General features: G+C 54.0%; 1 protein-coding gene across 2 annotated transcripts; it reads right to left on the reverse strand.

Moving 5' to 3' along the window:
* Window positions 1-156: 156 nt before the first annotated feature.
* SARDH (sarcosine dehydrogenase) lies at window positions 157-23550 on the reverse strand. Of its 2 annotated transcripts, none has more exons than XM_050320201.1 (22): window positions 23398-23550; window positions 23202-23320; window positions 22166-22484; window positions 21483-21661; window positions 20826-21005; window positions 20332-20455; window positions 20037-20137; window positions 18783-18887; window positions 18292-18421; window positions 16245-16331; window positions 16041-16131; window positions 14038-14179; window positions 12350-12433; window positions 11764-11877; window positions 11076-11214; window positions 10389-10502; window positions 8883-9030; window positions 8485-8578; window positions 3602-3764; window positions 3142-3310; window positions 2562-2697; window positions 157-1594 (listed from the first exon to the last, which is right to left on the reverse strand). In XM_050320201.1, the coding sequence occupies exons 3-22, from the start codon at window positions 22476-22478 to the stop codon at window positions 1469-1471; spliced, it is 2739 nt and encodes a 912-aa protein (XP_050176158.1). In that variant the 5' UTR covers window positions 22479-22484; window positions 23202-23320; window positions 23398-23550; the 3' UTR covers window positions 157-1468. The 2 variants fall into 2 exon arrangements, with proteins under 2 accessions (XP_050176158.1, XP_050176159.1); XM_050320202.1 differs by having other exon boundaries at window positions 23202-23317; window positions 23398-23549.
* Between the last annotated feature and the right edge of the window lie 1773 nt (window positions 23551-25323).

Consider the following 25323-nt stretch of genomic DNA (forward strand, 5'->3'; position numbering starts at 1 on the left):
GCTCCTTCCCCCAGGACAGGACTGTGGCCACCCCCTCCTCTGCCCTCCACCTGCCAGAGGGAGGGCAATCGCCTCCTATTCAAGAGAAAAATTCATCTCAATCTTGTTTTTTAATGTTTTCAGTAAAACCAAAGCAATTTCAGAGTTCACGCTCTTGCCCGTAGCGCTTGTGGCACGAGGTTAAGGAATTGAAATCAGCTCTAAAGAGGGTACGAACCAAGCAAACCTAGTCAAGGGAAAGAAAAGGGGAAGAGCATGGAGTGAGATTATTTCTTCAGGCGGGTGAAACCTTCAGCAGAGATCAGGCCCTCGCTGTGCCAGGCAAAGGGAGCAGAGCAAGGGATAATTGTGGGGACAGGCTGGAAGTCGCTGACCCTTCCCTTGGGCAGCAGGGGGTTCATGGGATGCGTGCGTGTGATGGAAAACCTTCCCCGATGCCTCCGAGCCTGGCTCTGTGTGCCGGGGGCCGCAGGGCTGGCAGCACACGGCTCAGCCTCTGCAGGCAAAGCCCTCTCTGTCGGGAGCTGGAAGGAGCCACCTCCAAGGTGACCTTCGGGAAGATGCCAGCAGAGCAGAAGGGGTCTGCTGCTCTGCTGCCAGAGGATGGGGACAAGGTGTGGGTGCCCTGCCTGCCCATCTTACACCACAGCGCTCAGCTGGCCCTGCCTGTGTCGGGAGCAGCCCAGAGGTTGTGGCTGTGACATCCCTGGAAGTGCCCAAGGCCAGGTTGGACAGGGCTCGGGGCAACTTGGGCTAGTGGAAGGTGTCCCTGCCCATGGCAGGGGGGTGATCTTGAAGGTGCCTTCCAACCCAAAGCAGTCTGGGATTCCATGATTCTGTGACACATAAGCACAAACAGTACTGGTAGAGGAAAACCCTGCAGCAGACAGAGCATCCCCAGCATGAACCTGAGCAATAGCCCTGTGCCTCAGCCCCTTCCCTCCATATCCCCCACGAGTGTTCCCACCCCAGCTCGGGGTCCCCAGGCACAGCCAGAAGGTGACACCCCTTCAAGTGAGGACAGACACAGCAAGGGATCCAAGGTTCGTCAGGTTTGGAGGCTACAGCTGTATTAACAGCAGAGTTAGTTTAAAAAAAATTCATTTCCAGGCAGCGTGAAACTACATTTTGGGGGAAAGAGTTTCCAGCAAAGTCAAAAACTGAAACCACTTCATATGCAGTCAGACAAAACACTGTTTTCAGGGCAATTAACCCATGGAAAAGAATTATTGCTGCAGTGGCACTGCTTCACTTGGGAAACAGAGCAACAGAGTCTTTGGACTTTTTAGAATCTCTTCCTCTTCTCCCCTCCAATTCGACCCAAATTCGCTTGATAAGTTCGCTGCAGGCAGTTGCCTGGCTCTTCCATCTGACCCCGGAGCCAGCTGGGGCACCCAGGGGCCAGGAATTCTGCTGGCAGCTCCTCATGGGCTCTTCCTTCTCCCCACCCAGTGCCTGCAGCACCTGCTCAGTAAAAGCCCTTCACTCGCTTGTTGTCGGGGTCGAACGGGGACTTGGTGTGTGCTCGGGCGGGGTAGGTCACTCCCATCCTCTCCAGCTCGTAGCTGCCACTCTTCACGAAATCCAGTGAGACCTGTGGGGCAGAGCCATGCAGAAATCCCCATTAGGTGCTCCAGGGCACCAGCCCCCTGCCAGGATCCAAGCTCCATCCCTGGGCAAGCTCCCACCCTGTCCCACAGATCTGCTCTCCGCAGAAAACCCAGCCCTGCTGTTCCAAGAGGATGCACAGAGAGAAGGAAAATAGATGTTGAAAGCACTCTGTTAAAAAGAAAATAAATTATCAGTATTTTAAATTTTTAGTGGGTTTTTTTTTTTTTTTACTTGTGGAATTATACAATGGAAAGGAAAAAGAGAGTGGGAAAGGGAAAGGGAAAGGAACAACATTCACCATAGGGAGAAAAGGGGATTCCCAGGGGCAACTGGACCACAGAGCCACTTGAGCTGGGACTCTTGCACTGATGCAGGATTAAAAGTCAAGGCAAGCAAGAGGATGAAAGCATAAGCATATGCACTGCTCATGGCTGGCACAGAGAGGGTCCCTGGGGATGTCATCCCCAACCCTCCGTCCCCACATGGGTTCCTTGGCCTCTGACTACAGCACGCTGCTTAATGAGGGCATCTGGTTGACTATCCAGGAGTCTCCCAGGCTTAATTAAGAGCCTGCTCTGCTCCTATTGGACATTGCTCCCTATAACGTAAGTTAATTCACTACTGCAATTAAACACTCTGTTGCAATTAACATCCAAGGCAGCGCTGGGGCCAGAGAGCGTTGCTGGGACCTCGCAGAGTGACAGCAGGTGAGACTGACCTTGTCACTGAGCTGTGACATCCCTCACGCTCCAGTGACATCCCTCACTCTCCAGTGACATCCCTCACCCTCCAGTGACATCCCTCACTCTCCAGTGACATCCCTCACACTCCGTCCTCCACGGGGGAAGCACAGGGGAGCTGTTGCCCCATCTCACACCCCAGATGACAGCAATGAAGCCTATGGCTTCAAACCAAACCAGCACAGCCATCCCCAGAGGGTCTGTACTCACTGGGCCCCCCTCAGGGTCACGGATGTAGCCATAGGCGATGGTTTTGTCGATGGCAAATCCAAAGTCTGCCCGACGGATGTGGCCGACCACCTTGCCGTCCCTCCAGACCGCCTCCAGGCCGAACATCGGCACCTTCCTGCGAGGGGAAGGCAGAGCTGCCATCAGCAAAGCCCCACATCGGTCCCCCACAGGTCAGAGGGGTCTGGGGAGACCAGAGCCCACCTCTACCCCATTGCCCACAGGTCCACGAACCTCCCTGTGCTCAACCCAGGCACTGGCGAAGTCCCTGCAGCCCAATTTGCACAACCTCCTGCTGCTCTGGGTGAAACAGGACCAACCCACTCCCCGTCACGCCGCTTCCAGCTCCCATTAAAGCATCCAGCAGGGAATTTGCGGTGGGATTTAAATTAGAGGTGGAACTGGAGCATGGAAAACAGCTGAGCTGGCTCGCAACCGAGCCCCAGATGGGTGTGTGTGTCTCTCTGTGTGTCTGTGTGCACCACTTGTGTATGTGCACACGGGGTGGGTGGGGATGGGGAGGGTGCTGGTCCTGGTGCTGGGGCCCAGCAGTGGAACTCACTCGTCCGTGGTGAAGCAGACGAGGCGGCGGAAGATGCCCTTGGCTTTCTGGGCCTCCACAGCCTCCCGGCCCAGGAAGGGGATGCTGGACTTGAGCTTGCAGGTGAAGGCTAAGCCGGCTTCGAGCGGGGTGTCGTCGGTGCGCAGGTCTGCGTGCCAGTGCCTGTACCCTGCGGGGAGCAAGCAGGGGGTCAGCCAGGTGATCTCTGCCAGGGTGGGCAGTATGAGGGGGCCAAGACATCACCCCTGCCTCCTGGACACCCCCGTCACCCTTCATTCACTGGGCCCTGGACAAAGTACCCTTGAGAGGAGCCCATATCTGGGAAATCACAGCACACAGCACTGGGACCGGTAGCATCTCTGCACCACTAGCCCGCCCTTAAAGCTGGGGAAAAGCTCTTTGCCCTGATCCCCTCACTGGAGGAAAAGCAGTGAGTGCTGCTGTAAGGAAAGCAAGGCACCTTTCTCGATGCTGAGGCTGTCGATGGCTCTGTAGCCGGCGTTGGTGATGCCGTGCCGGGCCCCCGCCTGCATCACCGCCCGGTAAACCTTCACACAGTCTGCCTTGGGCACGTGCAGCTCCCAGCCCATCTCGCCCACAAACGACAACCTCATGGCACGGACCTGTAAACGCAAGAGGACAAACATCTCTGAGACAGAGCCGGGCTGTGCAGGGTGGGAGAGGCTGCAGAGACACATTCCCCCATGTCGGGGGGAAAGCTGGCTTGCCTGGGCACCCTGTTGGCATCTCGTGGTGGAAGGCAGTTCTGTGTTCTTTCTAAGGCAGAGTCAGGCTGAATTTCCCATCTGTGCACAGCCTAAGTCAGCACCTCAAACCCAGCTACCATCAGTGCCCAGGAGGGATGGGCAGTGGGCAGAGGTGGCTCTGTCAGCACCCCTGGCCACTGATGGCAGGGCTGTTGCAGGCAGCCCGGCTGGGGTTAGATGTGATGCTCCAGCTCCAGCCGAGCTTTTGTCTCCCTCTGCTGATCCATTGAGATGGGAAAGCTGGTCCCCAGCAGGCCTGTCCTGCTCTGGGGCACTTCACGGCTGCTGTTCCCCAGGGATTTCCCAGCTTGGGGTGGTGCACCCACAGCAAAGGCACCCAAAGGCTCCCAGACAGGGGTTTAGCCCAGTGTCCCGACCCACATCCCACTCATCCCAGGGAGATGCTCAAGTTTTCCCCCACGGAGGTTGTGCCCTAAAGCAGTTCTGCCAAATTAGCTCCACACTGAATGCATGAAGCTCCAAAGAGGAATGAGCAGATCAACACAGGGGACCCCGTGCTTCTCTGGGGAGACCTCATCCTCGGTGATGGAGCCTGCTTGCACTCCCAGGGGAGCAGACCATGCTGGGACTGCCCTGCCCATGTTCCCCAGCTTCTCACCCAGGCAAGCTTGCCTGCATCCTCCTGTTGTCCCTATGAAACAGTCTGCATTCCCAAAGCTTTCCAGGCCAGTTGGGGCCATTCTGATTCAGGCATCTTCCCTGGAGACAGCCCTTGAGTCTGAGCTGCATTTCCCTCTGATTCATCCCATGGTATTTCTTCACTTCCTCCCCCACACAACCCCTCTGTTTTATCCCTTTGTATGCACATCAACTGCAAGTGCATAGTCGGCTTCGGGAGACAGATCAACTCCAGAGCTGCACCACAGATCGTGAGCTGTGAGTCTTAACTCACAGTTTTCAGAGCAGTTTTCAGCTTGGAAGAGACTTCCTGTTGGTTGGACACACTCCACAGCCTTGGGGCTGGCTTGCCCATGCTGGCTCCGGGTGTCATTGGGGCAGAAGCTGCATTTTGCCATTTGCTGAGCTCTTTCTACAACCAGAGCTGGTCCCAGCTGTGCTCTCTAATCCCAGGTACAAACAACAACAGACAACAGCAGATGCTGCCCAAAACAGGCAGAATTGCCAGAGGGATGCCTGGGCTCTCTGCTGCAAGGATGGCCAGAGGGAACCCAAATCTATTCCTGCTTCCCCTAATATCCCCCTGCAACAATAATGCCCTCAAACAGAGTTTAAGGCAGCTTGTAAGAAGACTTAACCTTTACAATAGGAGTGGAGAGAAGGAAGGAACCCATAGATATTGAGAACTTATTTTGAGCCTCCTCCCAACGAGCCATGCCAGGAGCCAGCACTCCCCTGGTCCCCGCAGAGAGGCACAAAGGCTGGCAATCACTCCTCCAGGTGCACACACACAAGGGGTGCAGAGAAGAATTTTTCCTCTACACAAAGGTGTCATCTAATTAGGGAACAGCCAGAGATCAAGCTGCTGCAGCCAGCTTCCATCTTCTCTGCGGCAGGAGATGCTCTGGGGACTGACAGGCAACTTCCCGGCTCATTAACCCCGTCTGCGACTGCAGCTGAAGTGCACTTTACTATCAAGAGCAAGTTACTGCTGGGAGAAACTTCCCCTCAAACCACTGCTGCTCTGGGTGAGCAAGCATCCCAGCAGAAAAACAGGTATCCTTGGAAAATCGGGGTGCCAGTCATTAGCTTTGCACAGGCAGGGGTTGAGGTTGCCCCCACACCTGTGTGTCCCAGTCAGGGTCCACATCCCACCACAGAGGCCGAGGGTGATGCCAAGGGCTGGGCTCAGCTGCTCCTGGGGCTTTCTGCTGAATTCCCCTAGGAACAGGTTTTTCTGTTAGATAGCAGCCGGAGCTATGGAACAGCATCAGCTCCTGGGTTTTTGAGCAGCAATTCAAAAGCATTCTAGAAAATGAAAACCTGAACTTTACCCTGTATCCAGCAGTGAAATTCAAAGGGGGACCTTTCTCTGCTGTTCAGTACAATGAGAGACGCTATATATAAACTCACAAACCAGTAGGTAATTTCCAGAGTCATTAACTCTGCTGGAACTCTCCTTTCACTCCAGCTGATTTTGTTCAACTACTGAGTTAATGTATGAAAATCTCAGCGATAACTTTTTAAAGATATTGGGTTCAGTTTAATCCCCCCGGAAGGCGATAATATCAGCAAAGGCTTCAGCCTGCTGTCCTGAGAAATCCTCCCACTCTAATTTCGGCGTGGGATGGAGTCCCTGGTGTTCATTGTTCAGTGGGGACCAAAGGAGACCTCCTGAAGGGTGGCCCTGGCAGCAGGAAGGGAGTCTCCCCCCTCCCCATCCCACACCAGTTCTGACAGTCAGGGAATTTGCTCTCAGAAGAAGATACAAAATTTCTACCAGCTATTTTTTCCTCACAGGACAGGATTACTTTTTCATAAACTTGAAGAGAAATGCAAATAAACTAATCACACCCTTGGAGAACAGGAACATTTATACACCTTTCCTAGGGGATAAGGAGATTATTATGAGATGATATCAGCTTGCTACAGCCGTGACAAGGGAGGATGTAGGGAGGATTAAAACTCATCAGTGGGGGCTAAAATTCAACATTTCGGACAACCTGCATCAATGAACAGTCCCCCAGGCCACTGTTCCCCCGCTCAAAGGGACACTGGACTCACTGACCAGTGCACACTGGTACTGATGGTTTGGAGGATTAATCTGACTTGGGCAAAATCTGTGACTCACTTAAACCACCCTAAACCCTGGCCAGGCTCTTGCTCACAAATCAAGAAGCCCTAATTTGATTTAGCAGCAATCCCTTCAGCAGCCAGCTGCAGTCGAATTAAAGCCACTCTAACTCTGAATGAAAAGTGGCTGCACGTGGCTTAACCCAATTTCACTAATATCCAACCTGCCTCCAGCTCCCAGCTTTCCTGCTGCCTTTGACAAGATTTACTGCTGCACCTTCACCTCCTTCATCCCCCACCAGGCACAGGCACGAGAGCCAGAGTGAGAGCTCGGCATGGCCCCTCCTGCCATCCAGCCCCTCCAGAGGGAAAGAGATACCCCAGGACCACGGCTTGCCCAGATTTCCCATGGGAAGGATGGGGTACAAACTCAACCTTCTCTTCCAAAGGGTGTTTTTGCAACAAAAGGAATATTTCACATGGGATAAACATCAATGGAAAGGCAGAGCTTCCTGGGAAACCTAGCAAAAGCTTTTCCCTGGTACCTAAAACTTGCCAGCAGCAGGTTTTCCCAGGACATTCCTCTTTTGACAAAATGATACTTCTTGGTCACCAACTCTTCTATTTAGGGTGTTTCAAGCACGCTCAATCAGCAGCCTCACACATGACAGAAACTCCCCAAAGAGCTGCCATCACCTCCTTCCCCAGGGATAACTGTTGATGCATTGGCTGAGGTGGGAGGGGGATTTAAGGTGCTTTTCTCACTGCACCAGGTGAGATGGAGGAGTCCAACCAGGCAGACAGTGCTGTGAAACCTCCCAGCAAACCCCTGGAATCCCCTTCTTTGCAACACAGTCAACGACACCAAACCGCTTTAGGCTGAGCCTTCCTCCCTCGACACCTCTGAGTGACACCACCCATGGCTGCAGGTCCTGGAAGAGGTGCTGGGCTGCCAACCTGGGCAAGGTGTGTCTCCAGCAGCTTGCTGAGAACCCCCACCCGTGGGTCCCTACCAGGCACCCCAGCCAGGCAGAGCTGCTGCTCATCACCATCACTCCAAAGGGCTTCTTGTCCCCTCGCTCTGGCACTGAGGGGCTTCACCCGTGGCATTAGCATGGAGCAGCACCAGTGCTGAACTTCTCTCATCACAGCTGATGTGAGCCCTGAAGTCTGGGCAAATGCAGGATGATCTGTACTTGTACAGGAAGCTTAAGGCTGTCAGACTTCTCCTGTGATCAAACACGGCGGCTCCCTGGGCTGCCCAGCCCTTACTGCCAGTACCTGACATGCTTTACATTAAATCATCCCTTTTTCTGTTTTATGATTAGGGGGAAATGGAAAGTGTCTGGAGTGTCAGGTAAATCTCATCACCAGTGCTCACCCTAATCCATGGGAGGCATCTCTCATTCCTCTGCCATCACTGCAAAGCCATGAGTCACCATGTCCCTTCCCCAAGCTCAGCCCAGGCTGTGACACCACTGGGAGGTCTGAGAGAGCAGGCTGGCACCTGGCAGGCAGTCAGGGAGGGAAACATCCTGCTCCCACACTGGATTTTGGCCTTTTCCAACAAAAAACACACCAAAACGTCCCTGCAATAACGTGGAGGCAGACTGGTTCCCTAGCAGAGAATGTCCAGAGACTGGAATGGGTTGCCCAGAGAAGGTGTGGATGTCCCATCCCATCAAGGCCAGGTTGGACAGGGTTTGGAGCAACCTGGTCTAGTGGAAGGTGTCCCTGCTCACAGCAGGGAGGTTGGAACGAGATGGGCTTTAGTGTCCTTTCCAACCCCAGCCAATCTGTGATTCTAGGCTTGGCTGCACAGGCTGGTGGGTGTTCCCTGAGGAGCTCAAGGGCTCCATCCTACCGTGCATCCTGCAGCTGTGGTGATTTTGTGGGTGGAGAAGGGGAAGGCCTCGTTGCTGAGGTCGGTGTCCAGCACTTCTTGGAGGACGACGCGGCTGCGGGGAAACAGCAAAGTGGGTGGGGTGAAAGGACAGCTGAAAGGACACAAGGTTATCCCTAAAACCTGCTCTCTCATCCTGTCAGCAGGACAGACTTCTCACTCCAAGGAGGAGCTGATGTGGGTGGTGTGCAAATGATGTCAGGGCCTCAAAAGAAATTTCAGTTCCCGGAAAATAGAGCTTTACTCCATCACCTATTGCCATGGGGATCACACCTAGCCCTGCCCAACATGGGGACCTGTATCTTGAGACATCCCTCCCTCCCTGCATCCCTCCATGCTCAGGTTCTCCCCACGCTCACCTCAGAGGGCCCTGGATGCTCATCATGCCCAGCTCCTCCGAGCAGTCGAGGAGTTTGCACTGGAGCTTCATGTCCTGCAGCACAGAGGTGATGTGGGACCAGTTGTGCTGGGCCACGGCCCCACCGATAGCCAGGTAGTATCCATCCCCTGGAAGACACCCCCAGCAGCCTTTCAGGGTCAGGAGCACTGGGATGGGAGCAATGCCCAGCTCAGCTCCAGGCTGGTTTTGCTTTCCAGAGCCTGAGGTGGCACACTGAGCCTCTCCAGCATGCACAGAGCAGGGGGGTTAAATGGTTCTGGGGCAAGGGAGGCTTTACTGCCTTTTGTGGGGCTCACCATAGTGAAAGCCATCAAAACCCCAAAGAAGAAAACGTATAAAAAAGCTGTTTGAAACCTGGAGGTGCCTGTGTGTGTGTGAACATCACAGGAAGGGAAAAAACCTCCTTGTCCCTAGAGACCAAGAGCAAAAGCATTTGCACATTTGTCCCTGTACAGAACAGACCCTTAAGTGTGAAGGGAAATGAGAGCCACAGGTGGAATCAGGGAATACTACAGCGACAGAGCCATAACCAGTGCAGGGGCTGTACTGTACACAAGGAGGAATTTCATCTCGTTGCTAATCCTGGGTGGAAAAATCCCCAAGGATGGTGTTTGAGAGCTGATTAATATGTAATCAATCTTCCCTCTGTCTTTCCTGCCACTACAAAATTGCTCTTTGATAATCTGTCATAATGATAATAAGTGCAGCCACCTACTGTAATTGGAAAAAAAGAAGACTTTGCTGTGATTAAACTCCTCCATCGCCCGACAAAAACCCTGCAGCTCTGCCATCCACTTCCCATCACCCTTCTGCGAGGCCCCAGACGAGAGGGAAGGAGGATGGAAGATCTCACTGGCACCCCATGCTCCTGGGGCAAAGGGGGTGAGCTTGCCCCCACAGCATGTCTAAAGGTGACAGAGTGTGGGGACAGGGCTCTGTGGGCACAAATGCACACCCCTGTCTGGTGGCAGCCCCGGTGCCTGGCTGTGCTGCTGGAGCCCAGCTCAGCCTCCTCCTCCTCCTCCTCCTCTGCTGCCTAATGCCATTTCTGCCCTCTGGGCTGCTCTGCTCCCTTTCAATTCCTCTTTATTGCAGCTGATAAGGACTCGGACAGAGGTCAGAGCCGCCAGCCAGGGTTGGACAAACCCAATAACACCGATGAGCAGCGCAGGGCCCTGGGGACAGGGGCGATAATCAGGTTACAGGGACCGAAGGACAGAGGTGGAAAAAGCCAGGTGGCTGCCATTAGGGAAATGCAATAACCCCCACGCCTGCAGCCCCTCCAGCGTGGCAGGGATGGAGGAGATGCTGGAACAAACCTGCCACCGTGGCTTCCTGGAACTGGAAAGGTGTTTGAGTGGAAAATGCAGCGGGAGAGGCCGGGAGCTGAGCTGCAGGAAGGTGAACCCAGCCAGTGCCTGCGGAAATGCTCCCACCTCCAGCACTGCCATGCTCGGGGTTTTACCTTCGAAGGCAGGGGCCAGGGGGGAGGCTGGGTCTCCAGGGCTGATCCTGCTGACGGTCAGGTCGCTCTCCACACCCCCCTGCTTGTTCAGCATGCAGGTGTACACGGTGGAGCCTGCGGGAAGGACACGGGCGCTGCTGCCCATCAGCCAGCCCGGCATGGAGCCGTGGCCCTGGCAGAGGCAGGTGGGTAGCAGGGAGATTTGTCCCCATCGTTCCATCAGCTGTCACTGCCTGACCGTGCCCTGATGGATCCTGGGGTGTCCCAGCACCAGGAGGGGGGGAAAGAAACTCTGTTTTTTCCTCTTTGCTGTGTGAGGAGCTGAATCTTCACCCTTGGAAATGCCATAAGCTGCCTCCCAGCCCCGGAGAAGGGAACAGCAAACCACAGCTGGAGAGAGTTGTGCTTGACTTACTCCAGTACCCATCACATCTCCAACTGTGATCCACAGCTGGAGCCAGAGGGCCAGACCCCCCTCCCTGCCCCGCCCCCAGCTCAGAGCACTGAGACTCTGTACAAAAAAGCAGAATCCAGTCTTGTGAAGACAGGGAAAGCAGACTTTCCCACATGCTTCCCATACCCTCTGCAAGAGCAGCATTCAGAATAAAAGCCTGTTTAGGCCCCCGTGGGGTTTTCTGGGGTGGGATTTCCCTGGCATGCAGCTGAAACGAGGGGCTGAGCCGGTACCTGGTGCTTTGCTCACGTCAGCACTGAACAGCCAGTTTGCTGCTTTTGTAGCTTCAGGTCCAACCAAGTAGAATTTCCCAAAATAAGACATGTCAAAGAGAGCCAGGGCATTTCTGCATGTTAAGCATTCATTCTTGATCTACAATTAAAGCAAACACAGCACCGAAGCTGAGCCTTGCTTTCACCCCACAAAGGGAAACACAAATTAAACCATTTATGTAATGGGAAATGATACCAGGACACTTGTCTGGTGCCTCTAAAGGCTGTAGAGCTTCAAAACATTCCTGAAAAAATCAAGTGTTAAATGGAGCAAGCCTGACAAGCGATCCTGTACGCTCAATCTCATTCCTTACCTCACTAACGCAGTGACAGTTACAATTAATAACAATTAAATTTTATCAAATTGATTTTTTTTTCCCCCCAAGCTGCTATCAACACTTTCTTTTAGGAAAGCAGCAGCATAATTCCTGTGACCCCTCCACCAAGGTTTCCGAGCACGGTCCACACATTTCTCTTAATCCTTTTGGAACGTTTTTCCCCAGTTTTAGGCGAAGCTTGCTGCCTCCCCTCCCTCTGAACCTCACCAACTCCACCCAGAGCAGGTTCTGCTGCCTCTGACCGCCCCAGTTCCAGATGTGCCCGGCAGTTTTGGCCAGGGGAGAGGCGGGGCTGTCACCCCTGGACTCACAACGTCGTGGTGAGGGGGGAAGTCGAAGGTGTACTCGTCGCCCAGCAGGCGGTTGTAGGTGTAATCCTTGTGGCGCTCCCGGCCGTACGCGCCGTAGTAATCGTAATCCAGGACCTGGGGGAAGAAGTGGGAGGATGGGGACAGTGAGGAAGATGATGTGAGGCTGAAGCCAAGGGTCTCCTAGTTATATTCATGCCACTCCAGAAGAGGAGTGGGTCCACGAAGGACGTGGTTGTGGTGATGGGTCCCCACCCCGGCATCCCTGCCTGTGGTGATGGTCCCCACCCCAGCATCCCTGCCCACTGCTTTCTTCAATATATCAGTACCTGCTGTCTGGGGGCATTGCAGGCAGATGCTGCCTGTGGCAGAGGGACAGGCAGACAGACAGACACAATATGCACACACAGATCTCCCTCTTTTTGCTGTTACAGTGAATTAAAGCCCGAAAGCTCTTATAGACCCTTTTTGGGGACGTGCAACTGCTGCAGCATATCACACACTGTGCACACAGGATGCATCCTACTTGCCCTGGGCACAGCTGGTACCCTGCAGGCTCAACACCCCCCAAAACACATGCCATGCTTACCGGGGCTGCACCCCCGGGGCTGAACCAGCCCGGCCTCTCCCAGCCATGCCGCTCCTGGAAAACACAGCCCTGTCGCAGCAGCTCCTACACAGGAGAAACGGGAACAAATGTTTTTAAAAAGCCTTGTCACTGTGTTTTGAGCAGCATCCAGGTTGCCCTCCTCAGGTGCAGCAGGTTCGTGCTCCAGATCAGACTTGTGACCCCTTGGTTTTGGCTATCAGCAGCCAAAATCAGCGCTGCCAGTTTGTCCTTTAAAACAGTGGCAAACTTGCCTGCAAATTGCCTGATTTTTATCCCCCACCCCACAAGAAGGATATTTGCCTCAAGGGTGGTCGAGAGGCAGCCCAGCTGTGCACCCCTAGAAAACTGTGCTGTGGTGCCCGAATTACTGACTGAGACATGCTACATCCACAGAGCAAGATTCCCCCTGATGTTCACAGAGTAATTATATAATAACATTTAAGATTTGTACAGCAACCTTCTCATTCCTCCTCTGTGCTCTCAGGAAAATCTCCCTGCACGCAATTAGTTAGGGATCCATTAAGATATTTTTGTTTGGGGCCTCTGTTCAGAAAAGAATAGATTTTGTTGAACATTTCAGAAAATGATTCAGTGCCTATTTATAAAACACAGCACATGTTCTGGAGCTGCATGGATAAATACCAGGCTGTCAGTCAAATGGGCATTGCTTATTAGACATGCTATTAAAAAATAAATTGCATCCTCAGTGACAGAAAACAACTGAGCTGTCAACCAAACACCGGGGGCTGGAGGGCAGGGATGTCTGTTTTACTGCTTGAGCCTCTGCTCTCCACTGGAAGAGGGATGGTGTGATACGAATCAGAGGCAGGCAGAAATGAGCTTGGGAAATGTGGCTGCTCCTTGCCAGGGCTGGGACTGGGGCTGGTGGTGGTGTGGTGGGACAAGACACTGATGCTGAGTCACTCCAAGCACCCTGGGGGTGCTGAGTGGTTTGGGAGGCTCTGAGCTGCAGTGGCTGAGGTGCTGCAGGTGCTGCAAAATGCTGGAAACGGGGTTTTTCTCTCAAGTGCTACATCTAAAGGGTGCTCACCTACAGAGGTTTGTGCAAGGAAGTGGCTGGCAAAGGTAGGAGTAGGGGGGAGCCCTGGCTGGTGGCTTCAGGGAGTAAAACCACTTAGAGGGTGCTGGCAAAACCATCTCTGCAGAGGCACAGCTGCTCCCCACTCTTCCCACATCCCTCCTCATGTCCTGGCCTCTGTTTTGGGGAGAAGCTGCTGCTGAGTTGTGAGCAGGACATGGTGAGCAGTGGCAGGAGATTTATTCCTGTGAGCATTTGGCATCCTCAGCCCTGGCAGATGCCCCCGAGCTGGGCTGGCAGTGAATCGACTCAGCCTCTGAACTCTTGTCTCCACTTTTCCCTTGCCCAGTGGTCATCACTGAGCTCTTAAGCCATTTTGCCAAGTTAAATATTAAAGGAAAGCCTGGCATCTCTACCATTAAACTGCTCATGGCCCCAGCACCCTCACAGTGTGCACTCAGCGACCTTTGGGATGGGCAGGGATCTCCCCAGGATGGATGGATGGATGGATGGGAGCACAGATGCAGCACGACGCGCTGGGGAGCGATACAGCTGCAGCCACTCCTTGTGACCTCTTTCTTTTGCTGCAGGGAGGCTGTGAGAGTCTCCCATGGCAAGATGCCCTCACCTCGTGCAGGGGGTCCTTCCTCATGTTGCGCCCTGCCAGTGGCTCGTCGTAGGGGAAGACGACGGAGTAGTTCTTGGCGTAGGACTCGTGGCTCCGCTCCCGGATCCAGCGGTTGTTGTCGGTGAGGGAGTGATGGAACCTCCTGGAAGGCAGGGAGAGAGCAGCGTCCCTATGGGCCCAGCAGCTCCTGAGGTGCCTCCTCTTGACCAGACCCAGATGTGGATGCAGCTGCTGAGGTGTAAAAATTGCCATTTCCTGCACCAGTTTCACGGGTAGGAGAGCAGAGGAACCAAGCAGGGCTTGGTGCCAGCCATGCCACAGTGCTGGCCATCAGAGCCAGTGCCCCTATCCAGCTCCCAGCCTTACCCCAGAGCAACTGGGAGCAGAATACACCCCTTCTGGAGGGGGGAAATAGAAAAAAAAAATGAAACTTGAGATTAATTCTGCCCTGCCAGCCTCAGAGCACACTCTGGGTTCAAACGCAGCCCAACGAGGGAATGAGCCCTGGACATTCTTTACATTTTTCATCCAATTCTCCCAGGGCTAAAATATAAATAAAACCCAAATCATTTTAAATTCGTTTGACATATTTTCATCTTTCAAACAGAAAAGCTCCTTGAAGGAATGTGCCAGCTCAGCACACGCTCAGGTTGTTGTTACCAGAGACCTATAACTCATGGAGAGCAGCCCTGGGCACTGTGGCACCTTTCCCAGAGCTGGAGAAAGAGAGGCAGGCAGGGGATGAAAGGCAAGACAAAATGTCATTTCTAGGGTCTTTTAAAATGATACTTTGAGCTTCCCTCCCCACTGCCTGGGTTCAGAGGAGAGGCAGGGCACCAGGGCTGAGCTCTGCAAGAAATGCAAGTGATGCTCCCCCAAAGCACCCATGGGCTCTCTGTGAGAGCAGCTGCCTCTTCTGCTGTCAAGGGACAAGCAGAAGGTGACACATGGCATGTCAGTGGCACCCTTGGTTGCCCCATCAGTCCCAGCCCCTCCACCAACATGCTGAATTTTTGACAGCAGCAAGTGGGCAACAGCTGCCAGATGAAATATTTACAAGCGAGTGTTTTGAGAGGATAAATATTGAAATGTGCAGAAAAGGGAGTTATTTAAAGAGGAGCTTAGCAATCATCAGCCAAAGGAAAAAAAATGGGACTGACAGCTTGATGGCAGGGCAGATGTGATATGGGGGATGCTCCATCCAGGTGCAAGGCATGGAGAGACCCCAGCTGCTCTAAGCAGGGCTGGGGTCACCCTGAAAGGGCTGTGGTGGTGCCAATCCAGTGCCTGTCCAACCTGGGGATTTCTCCATCACTCCAATCACTATCCCAAGCCCAGCTGCTAAAGGAAGGGAGCTGGAGGCATCTCCCACTGATCTCTGCAGGCCCCAACACCCCACTCCCCCAGCCTGAATCAGAGGGGGCATTTACAGCTTTACCACTAAAGCAACAGCATTTTCAAAGCTTTGTCCCCAGCAAGGTGGGGACAGCCTGTAAGAGAGCTGTAAGCCCTGTAAGAAAGCCCAGACCCAATCAAAGACAATCAAGCAAGTCAAGAGCAATTACTGAGCCAACATCTGCACAGTCAAAACTCTCGGCCCGTGTGGTGCTGCGGAGGGGGGCAAAGCTAATCTTTCTGCTGTTGAAATCATCCCCCCCGATTATTAACTTAGAGGATTAGGCACGGCACTAATTGAACAACAACAAAACCCAAACGTAATTAGCCCGTCCTTCCCCATCACCGCAATCTCCTTGTGCCTGATGGAAGCCGCTTGCGTGGAAGTGGAATGAGGCGGAGGAGATAAAGCCCCTGTGTAAATTCATTAAAGCCACTGCGTGTAATTGATTCCAGCTCCTTGGAGGGACACAGGCGGTGGTGCAGATGCTGCCAGGACACCCACTCCCGGTGCCAGCAGCCAGTCCTGCCTTGAAACTGTCCCCAGGGACCACCCAAGGATGGAGGGGTGCCGGTGAAGGAGACCTGGGACGGGCAGGGGGACTTGCCTGATGTCGTAGCCGTACATGTCCTTCTCCGGCCGCCCGTGGATGATCCAGTGAGCCAGTTCCTTCCCACAGCCGCCTCCCAGCATCATCCCTGGGGGAAGAGGAGAGGATACAGATGAGGCCAGAAGGCCAAGCATAGCTGTGGGTGTTGGGCTCTGCCTGGGATAAGATGCCCGAGGTGTGATTCCTCTGGGTCTCTCTTACCAGCGCTGTTGAAGCCACAGCCAAGGAAGAACCCTCGGACTTCTGGAGCTTCCCCCATGAGCGGTTTGTGGTCGGCTGTGAACGACTCTGCAAGACAGAAGGGATGTGCCAGTGAGGCCAGGACAGGCTTTTGGGGACACATCACACACTTCAGGAGCAGGTTTCATGGAGCTTCCTGTGCTGACCTCATCCTGCTCCCAAAGAGATCAGTGGGGCCAGAACTGGACCAACACCAAGCACTTCCCAGCTTGGGAGTTAGACTGAAAATTTGGGAAACAAAATGAATCCCCTAACAGAAGTTGCATGAGGCACTGTGAGAGCTCTTTCTGTCTCTCAGTCCCCCAGTCAAGGGGGCTGCACTGATCTGTTTGTTGCCTTTTCAATGTCTGAGCCACATTTCATGATGACTGTATTCCACCTTTATTGCCTTCTGCTGGGAAATCTCATGACTCTGAGCTACTTTGTTCAGCTGAGGGACTGCTGTTGATGTCTCCCCAGATTCCTGTGCTAATGATGTCTCCTGTTGCCAATGCTATTCCACAGGGCCATCAGCCACAGTCCCTGTGCAAATCCTCACTAAGGAGGACAGCAAAGCACCCTGACAGAGGGGTGCAATCCTCCTCTCTCTGTTTTATGGTGGTTCATCCATCCATGTGAAAGGAGAGGGGGAAGACTGAGAAGAGCCAGAATATTTCCACTGTCACCAGAGCAGCTCCTCATGTGCCAGTATCCCTGTACTGATACACCAGGTTACAAACTCACTAAAGTTAATGGAGCAACACCCAGAGCACCTCCCCTTCCTTCCAGCCCAGCTGACTTTGCCCTAGGATGGACAGTGAGGGCTCCCAGGGACCTTGGCACCGTTACCCACAGCAGAGAGGACAAGCCTTGGCTATTTGCTTCAGCCCAGCGTGACTCAGCTGTCACAGACTGCCGGTTTGAATCAAGAAGGAGGAAAGGAGGAGAGCTGACCCTTTGGAGATGACATTACTGCACTACAAAGGGTAGACATTCATCTACCAGAAGCCAGCTCTCCACCAGCTCTGCTCACATCGCAGTGTAATCAAACCAGCGGACCCAGGGCCAAGGTCTCCACCTTGTACACGTCGTGTTTGATCAGCCACGGGGCAGGAGATGTGCCCTACTTTCCCCTCATACAACCATAAGGGCCTCAAGGGTTTCCCTTTAAGTGCCTCTGGAAAAAGAGCTTTATTACAGTTTCTTTTTTAGCATATGGTGGATTTTAAGGCCAAACCAAGTGTGCAGGGCTCAGGCTCGATGGCTGGCATCACCTCCAGCTGCCACTGCAGCAATACTATGGCCTTTAACTCCACACCAGACAGCCTAGGATGTAAATCTAGGTGATTCTAATGTCACTGGCCCAGAACAAAGTAGCAAAAATAATTATATAAGGTAACACTTGGTAAAAAAATGGTCACTGCTTGAAAAAAATCTGCCCCTCAATTTTCCAGTCCAGTGGCCACAACAGTGGCTGTAAATCTGTGCTATTCACACGCAGACTGGACCAAGGCAAAAAGCTCCCCAGGGAAATTTTTTTAAAAGGTCAATTTAGATGATAAGAAATCTATAAGATTATAAGACATCTATAAGATTATAAGACATCTATAAGATTATAAGAAATTATAAGAAAGAAGATATTAACAATAAGGGTAGTGAGCCTCTGGCACAGGTTGCCCAGAGAAGCTGTGGCTGCTCCGTCTCTGGAAGTGCTCAAGGCCAGGTTGGATGGGTCTTGGAGTAACCTGGGCTAGTGGAAGATGTCCCTGCTCACGGCAGGGGGTTTGGAACTACATGACCTTTAAAGATCCATCCAACCCAAACCATTCTGTGAGTCTATGAATCTATGATTCTATTTCTCCACCCAGGCTAAGCCTGGAATGCCACTCCTTGGAAGATGACACCACTGCGGCCAGACCACCAGCACTTTCTCTGCCTTTGGAGAGTTTTCCTTCTCCCCAGGTTATGAAGTTTCCCTTTGCCTCCTGGGTGGAACCCAGCCACTGTGGTGCCACCACAGCCACGTTACCTGGCCCACAGACAGTGGACTTAATGCCCGTTTTCTCCAGCACTGGTACTCTGTTGATGGCACCTTCGATGTGTTGCATGAAAACATCCCAATCCAGATCAAATAGGCCAAAAGCAAATTTTTCAGATACCTGAAGGTGGGAAACAGGAATCAGGACACAGAATAGTGTGCAGATGCTGCTGTAAGAACTTCTCAGCTCTGGCACCTGCACCTGGATAAAGGGATGATGCACAGGGCAGCGACTGCACAGTGGCCCCTGAATTTCCCCAGCCCAGCCTTTTCATCTCATTCCTGTTGCCTCTGTATTGCCTGTCTGTGCCCCAGACAGACCCAAAGGGAAGATGCTCTCCCGTGCTTTCCCCACCAGCCCCACAGAGGTTGGTACCCACAGAACCCAGGGGCTGAGGCCCTCATGCCTGCACCCATCCCTCTGAGGTGGGTTCCCTGGAAACCTGCCTTGTTCCCCCCGAAAACCTCCTGGCACTGCTCACCTTCTCCCAGAAGATGGGGTTTGACTCATATCCACCCACGGAAAGGGCATCACCTTGGAGACGGAGATAGACCGAGGCGTCATGATCGCGAACGTTTGGCATGTTCTAAAAAACGGGGAGAGAGGGGAGTGAGAACTATGGGGACACCCCTGCGTGAGATGGAGGTCCAGGACAGAGGGTGGGCACCTGCAGCAGTGACCTGCCGAGGATAGGAGCAGCAACAACTCCCTGGGTGTTCCCTCAGCCCTGAAATTTGGGTGCCCATGTTGACCCAAGAGGAAGGCGCCCAGCTCAGCTCCAGCAAAGCTGGTGAAACCACAGGCTTATGCAGACACGTGAGCAGCACTGGGGATGCTTGGGGGAGCCAGAGCAGCCCCCGTGGTTGATCCTAGCTCGGAAAACATCACTCCTCCGCCACCCGCCTCTGCAGGAGGAGGCAGCAGCTCAACACGCGGGCAGCAGTGCGCGAAGAATGAGGGATTTGTTCTGCTGAATAATGGATGGGGAAACATTTAGATAACATGGAAGTATTGCTGTAGGGCCTACTGCAATCCATGTTGACAAGTGGAATTAGGTGGATTGAACAAGAGGCACCGAGGTCTCTGCAAGCTGCAGCCTCTTCTCTGAAAAGTCTTTCTTTCTGTGCACAGCACGGTGGAGTTACTGGGATAGAAATGTGATCACAGACAGCACTTTTTACAGTGAGGCACCTCACACTGAAAGGTCAGACACAGACTGTGTCAGTGGGATGGAAACTAATTAATGTGTCACCTTCAAAGCGCTGGTGCCTGAGAGAATGAAGCCTCCTTCAACTCCTGAGCAATTCTCCGTAGCTGGACGGCAGGAACAGATTTTTTGGGACAGTTTAGAAATGCTTGGAGAGCTACACCTCTGCCTGCTGGGACTGGGGCTTGTTCAGAAAGTGTTTGGGAGCTTTATGAATGCTGTTATCAGACACCCAAGCACAGCAGAGATCCTATGACAATTCTACTGAGGAAAAAAAAAAGAAAAAAAAGAAGTATCTTGTGGGTTGTAACATTGTTAAATATTAACTCTGACTCCGTTCAAGGTGGTCTGACAGCCCTGCTAGGTGTGCACCCCCCCAGGCGCAGAGCCCAACCTGGCAGCATGTGCCCACGCTGAAGGTAGGAACAGAGTGGGGTCCCGCAGACCTGGAAGTCCCAGGAAAGGGGGCCTTTCCTGCCTCACCAGCACCTGTCCCCCAGGGCAGAGGAGCTGACCCGCAGCGCTGACCTGGATGCCCTCGATGCGCTCGGTCACCACGTAGGCGTGATGCATCCCCACCAGCGGCACGTGCACGCCGGCCAGCCGGCCCAGGGCTCGTGCCCACACACCTGCCGAGAGAGCAACCCCGTGCTGAGCCCCCATCCGTCCTCCACACCCCCCCAGAAAGCTGTCCTGCAGCCCACCCAGACCAGGGGACAAGGACTGCTGCAGACCTTCCGGCTCACGGGATGCCAAACCACCACCCGAGCCCTGCGGCCACAGCCCCCATCCCACAGCTCCCCCCGTGCCTGGCACCCTGTACCTGCACAGTTCACCACGCAGGGGGTCTGGATGGTCCCGTGGGCTGTCTCCACTGCATACACCCTCTTCACCCCGAAATCATCAGCTCTGACCTGGATGCCGGTGACCGGGCAGTTCTCAATGATCTGGTGGCACAGGAAGGGCAGCAGAGTCACGAGGGCAGGGGGACAACCCACCTCACCTGACATCCAGCCCCCAAACTGGGGGAAAAAATGATTCTAAGCAGTGGTCTGGCAATGGCCATCTCCCTGCCTTGAGTGTCTTGTCTCACTCCTAAAGGTCTTTTTTCCACCCCGTATTTTTCCTGGACCTCATGGTTTAAGATATCTGTGCCGGCTTTGTCACTGTGACCCAGCCAACAGGACAAGATCCTTCTTGGGAAAGATCTGATTCTGCAGGAGCAGTTCTGCCTTAGTGGGAAAGGAGATGGAGAAGGAGGGGATGAAATCTCCTCCCAGGATCAACAGGTATTAACGAGCAATTACTGAGAACTACCGTAGCTCCTCTGGCAGTTGCTGCTCTGGCAAGAGTTGAGCAGGTCCCAGCTGGATCCATGGTGCCATCCTTGGGGACGTACAGGGTGCCATACAGGTCATCAATGTTCATCAGTGGGTACAGGTCCTTAGTCTGTGATGGGGTCAGGACGTAGGACTCCACACCATACACCTTCCCCAGCTGCCAATGCACAAGAAAATGGGGAGCTGAAGCAGGAAACAAAAGCTTTGCTCATCACTTGCTGCTGGAGGAGGAGGCCCCCAGGACATGTTCATCTCCTGGTGAGGTAACTGCTGCATCAAAGCAAACCGTAAGTCCAGTGTGGGATGGGATGGTCTGGTCAGATTTCAGGGAATATGGCCCTATATTGCTGCCCATGCAGCTGGAAAAATGATGCTGCCACTACCTGAATGGTCAAAAATCCATGGCTGGATTTACTTCTGCTGACTTTGGAGCATTTTGCCAGATTTTGGCAGCCTTATGGAAGTCAGGAGGCTGCCCTGGAAGCACATTCAGGCCACTCCCAGTTCTCTGGGTGGGAAGGCAGCGAGGGATGGGACATTAGGAGACCAGGGGAACTCCCAGCCCCGCTCCCGAACAAGTGGCACCTCCTGCAGCCCACCCAGGTGGGGGACACACAGAGGGGCTTCTCCCTACCGACATGAGCCTTTTGTACTCGTCGAGGCGCTGCTTGTTGGAGGCGATGAAGAGCCCCCCGTTCTCCACCCAGCCCGTGTGCAGCCCCGTCTCCGCCGGCAGATCCCGGCTGACCACATCCCGTGTGTGCGCCAGCAGCTCCACCTCCACATCACTGGGACGCAGCTGCCACAGGAGACCTGGGGACACACACACACACAGCCCACGTGTGGGACAGGCGCTCCGTCACCCCTCCATCGCCCGGAGTGGGATGCAGAGGGAGCCCCGGGATCCCACGTGTGTCCCGCGTCACCCTGCGGGGCTCTTGCTCCATCTCGTGGATACGTGGGAGCGCTACAAACCATCGGTTTCTGTTTTCCCTGGGCATTAAATGAATGGGAAAAAGGAGAGTGGACTACCCCAGAAGTGACAAAACACTAAAGAGCTTATATAGCTCCTCCTCCCTGCCAAAGAAAAGTGGCTTAAAGAAGGAAAAGAAAAACTGTGGGAAAAAAATATTTCCTTTTCCTGTGGCCACATGAATTTAAAGAAAAAAAAATTAGAAATGATGAAATTCTGCATATTTAAAGCCCAAAGTCTCCAGCACATCCAGATGCAGCCTGTGCAACGGATTCACTCCATGGACAACGGCACATCTCAAATCATGGGCATCCCAGTGCCCACCCTGGGGAGCACCCACTCACCAGCTGTGTGCCAAGTGGTGCCCGAGGTCAGGCGGTCCCTCTCCAGCAGCACGACGTTGGTGACCCCCATCTTGGCCAGGTGATAGGTGGTCTGGCAGCCCAGGCTGCCCCCACCAACCACCACCACCTCGGCCGAGGATGGTGGGGGCCGGCTGGGCTCCCCACTCCCGGGGCCTTCCTCCTGCAGGGTCTTCTGGTACGGGACACTCTTCTTGGCCGTGGGCCCTGTGGCGCTGCTGAAGGGCCGGGGGCTCCTCCAGGGGGCTGGCAGGCGGGGGGCAGCTGCCCGCAAGGCACAGCTCACGTAGGACATCTCCACCTGCAGATTCCCAAAATCATCTCTCTGGCATGGGTCAGGATCCCCAGCCAGCCTGGCTGCTCACCTCACCACTGCTTCCGTGGGAGCAGCATCTCTGGGAGCTGAGCAGGGGCTGAACGAGCCCTGGGGCACGTCTGGGAAACAGAATCCCGGCTGCATATGTATGCAGCTCCCAAACAACCTTTGGAGGTCTCCCCTTAAAAAAAGGGGCTTGGGAATGCCCAGGGCACATCGACCCTGTGTTTGCTCAGGCCTCCAGAAACCACTTTTTTCCGCCCCCACCTGGAATTCAGGAGCTGTTTGGCCACGATGAAGGTGCCAGGTTTGCTCCCTATCAAAGAGTGGTGCAATGGCTGCTGGGGGTGGAAATGGGAACAGATCCTGCCTGCAGACATTGCAACCCCTGCGGACCCTGCATGCCAGTCCTGTTTGAGGACATGGCTCAGGATTCACTCCCGGCACACGGTTTTGGGGGCACAAAGGGGATCTCACAGGCCAGCCCTGTCCCAATCCCATATGAGCCTTGGCAAGGGGCTGTCCCATAGATCATCCCACTGAGACCCCCAGCTTGCTGCCACGTGGCCTCCAAAGCACTCACTATCCCCCCTACGGTCCCCCCACAGCCCAGCCAAGCTGTAAACTCCCACTCGGAAATCCCGTGACACCGCAGGAGTTTCCCGGACAGCCCACGGCACATTCCCACCAGGATCCACTCACCAGCGAGGCTCACTTGGGCTGACTTTCCCTGCTGCGATGGCCGTGGGGCCCCTGCCTTCCTCCGATGCTCTCCTCCTCCTCCTCGTCCTCCTCCTCCTCTTCCGTCCCTTCTGCCCCTGCTGCAAAAAATATTAACCAGCAACCGGAGGCGAGCAGAGCCAGCCTGGGAGGAAGGGAAAGAGGGGCTCCTTCGTACCCCTTCTCGTGGCTCAGCTGCTCCTCAACAAAGACAGAAAGTCCAGCAGGGAGGAGAAATTCAAAACAGGGAGGAAAATGCTGCTTTTCTCCCCGGCTCGGTGCCCAGCAGAGAACAAACAACCCAGCTGGGGCCAGGGGGACTCGCAGCCTCCCAGGCTCGCTCAGTGCTGGCTGGAGTCGTCAGCTGGATGCCAGAGAGCAAACACAACGAGGAAAGGCACCATCTGACCCTCCTGCCGCAGTTCCCAGCGGCTACACTTTAAGAGCAGAATTAAAATTAATTTACACATTTACTAAGCCAGACCCAAGAGCGCAACATGAAAGTGGGAACACACACAAAAAATTTTAATTTAGAGTGGGGTAGGGAAAATAAATGCTTGATTTAGATCTCTCAACCTGAAGGTTTATTGTTCCCCCTGCTCAGGACTCAGCCCTGGAATTAGGGCCTGTTTGGGCAGGATACACAAGCTCTCCTGAAGGGCCTCATTCTGGTATCTCAGAGAAGCAGAAGTTGGGGTGGAGTCGGGGTTTGCCTGGTGGTTGGGAGGGATCGGGGTCCCAGCAGCATTGTAGTCCCTCAGGCAGCATCACACCAGAGCCCTGAGCAGCCCAGGACTGGTGCTTTGGGGGGCTTTTACCATCCAGCAGCAACGTGACCCTAGGAAGTGCTCCCTACTGCCTCCCACCCATCCCACACCTCTGCTCTTCCCTGCTGAACACACTATGGTACCCAGCCTGCATCCAAATTTCTCCAGTTTGGAAAGGGTTTGAATAGGAGCAGAGGGGTTCACTTGTTCCAGTATTAGCCCATCTCCAGCAGCATTCCTCTCCTTCCCCCACATTTAAAACCAGTTTCTCAGTTTCAAAGAGGGCCCCAATTCCTCCAGACTTCTTTATGGACTAATTGCTCAGAATAACCACAGAGCTGCAAACAAGTCTAAACTCCTGTTTGCAGTAGGGTGTTTCTGTTTGACAGGCCAGAACCATTTCATCAGCGTGTCCTAATTATAAATATGACCTTTGGGTTAGACCAGACCTAGAACAATACAAGCCCAAGTCTGTGTTCAGCAGCAAGTCCTTCACTGAGCTCAGGACGGACAGTAGGGAAAGTGGCAGCTGCAACAGCCCCTCCAAGCCCTAATGTGACTCAGAGAAGGAACAAGGGTGGTTATTTTTTGTGATGGTCAATCCAATGTAGAGGGAGCTTATGCCAGTTTAATCTTCCGCTATAGTTTTTAGGTTAATTCTAAAATAAGGAGCACAGTGGTTCGTGTGCGCCAGCTGGAGTTTTCTAGGTCACAGAAAACATGGCTAATGCAGGGATGAGCCAGCTAGGAGTGCTGTGGAGCCACAGCCAGCAGTGCCTGTGCCATCCTCATCCTCATCCTCATCCCCACTGGAGCTGCATGGGCAGAGCTGTGCACTCACCTCTGCACCGCCACCTAAAATGGGGCTTGAGAAAGCATTACCAGGACATGACCCCAAGCCAGGAGCAGCTGGATCCCACACAGCCCTGCTGGGCAGAGCTTTTCTGAGCCCTCCTCTTGGCAACCCACCCCCTGCCTCAGTTTCCCCATCCTGACTGCAGAGCGGTTTGGCCCCTTGTTTTGGGATCCACTGGGCTGGGTGGCACGTGAGTTCAGCCCCAGCCGTGGCAGAGGGAGGTGGCCACACGCTGGCCGGGCACAGGTCACCCTGGCCACGGGGGCGTGCTCGAGGGCCAGCCCCAGGGCCACCACGGCTGGCTGTCACCCTGCAGGAGCAGGACCTGCCGTTCACAGAGGGCAGCCAGCAAAGCAACCACCTCCCCTGCCGTGTTTGCTCAGAGCTGGGCAAGCCTGGCTGATGGGGGGGGGGGGATTATGGCAGCAGCTGCTCTTGCTGGGGGGAAAATCACAGCAATAAATTAAACCCTGTGCCTGGT

This window comes from Myiozetetes cayanensis, unplaced genomic scaffold (assembly GCF_022539395.1).
Source record: "Myiozetetes cayanensis isolate MyiCay16 unplaced genomic scaffold, myiCay2020 scf23, whole genome shotgun sequence".
NCBI classification, from domain to species: Eukaryota; Metazoa; Chordata; class Aves; order Passeriformes; family Tyrannidae; genus Myiozetetes; species Myiozetetes cayanensis.

Coding starts and splice junctions, on each gene's coding strand:
- SARDH (XM_050320201.1), bottom strand. CDS start 22,478: ATGTCCTACGTGAGCTGTGCCTTGCGGGCAGCTGCCCCCCGCCTGCCA. Junction 20,456..20,825: donor CAACTGCCAGAGGAGCTACG/GTAGTTCTCAGT, acceptor CTGTGCCACCAG/ATCATTGAGAACTGCCCGGT. Junction 18,422..18,782: donor ACCCCATCTTCTGGGAGAAG/GTGAGCAGTGCC, acceptor TCCCACCTTCAG/GTATCTGAAAAATTTGCTTT.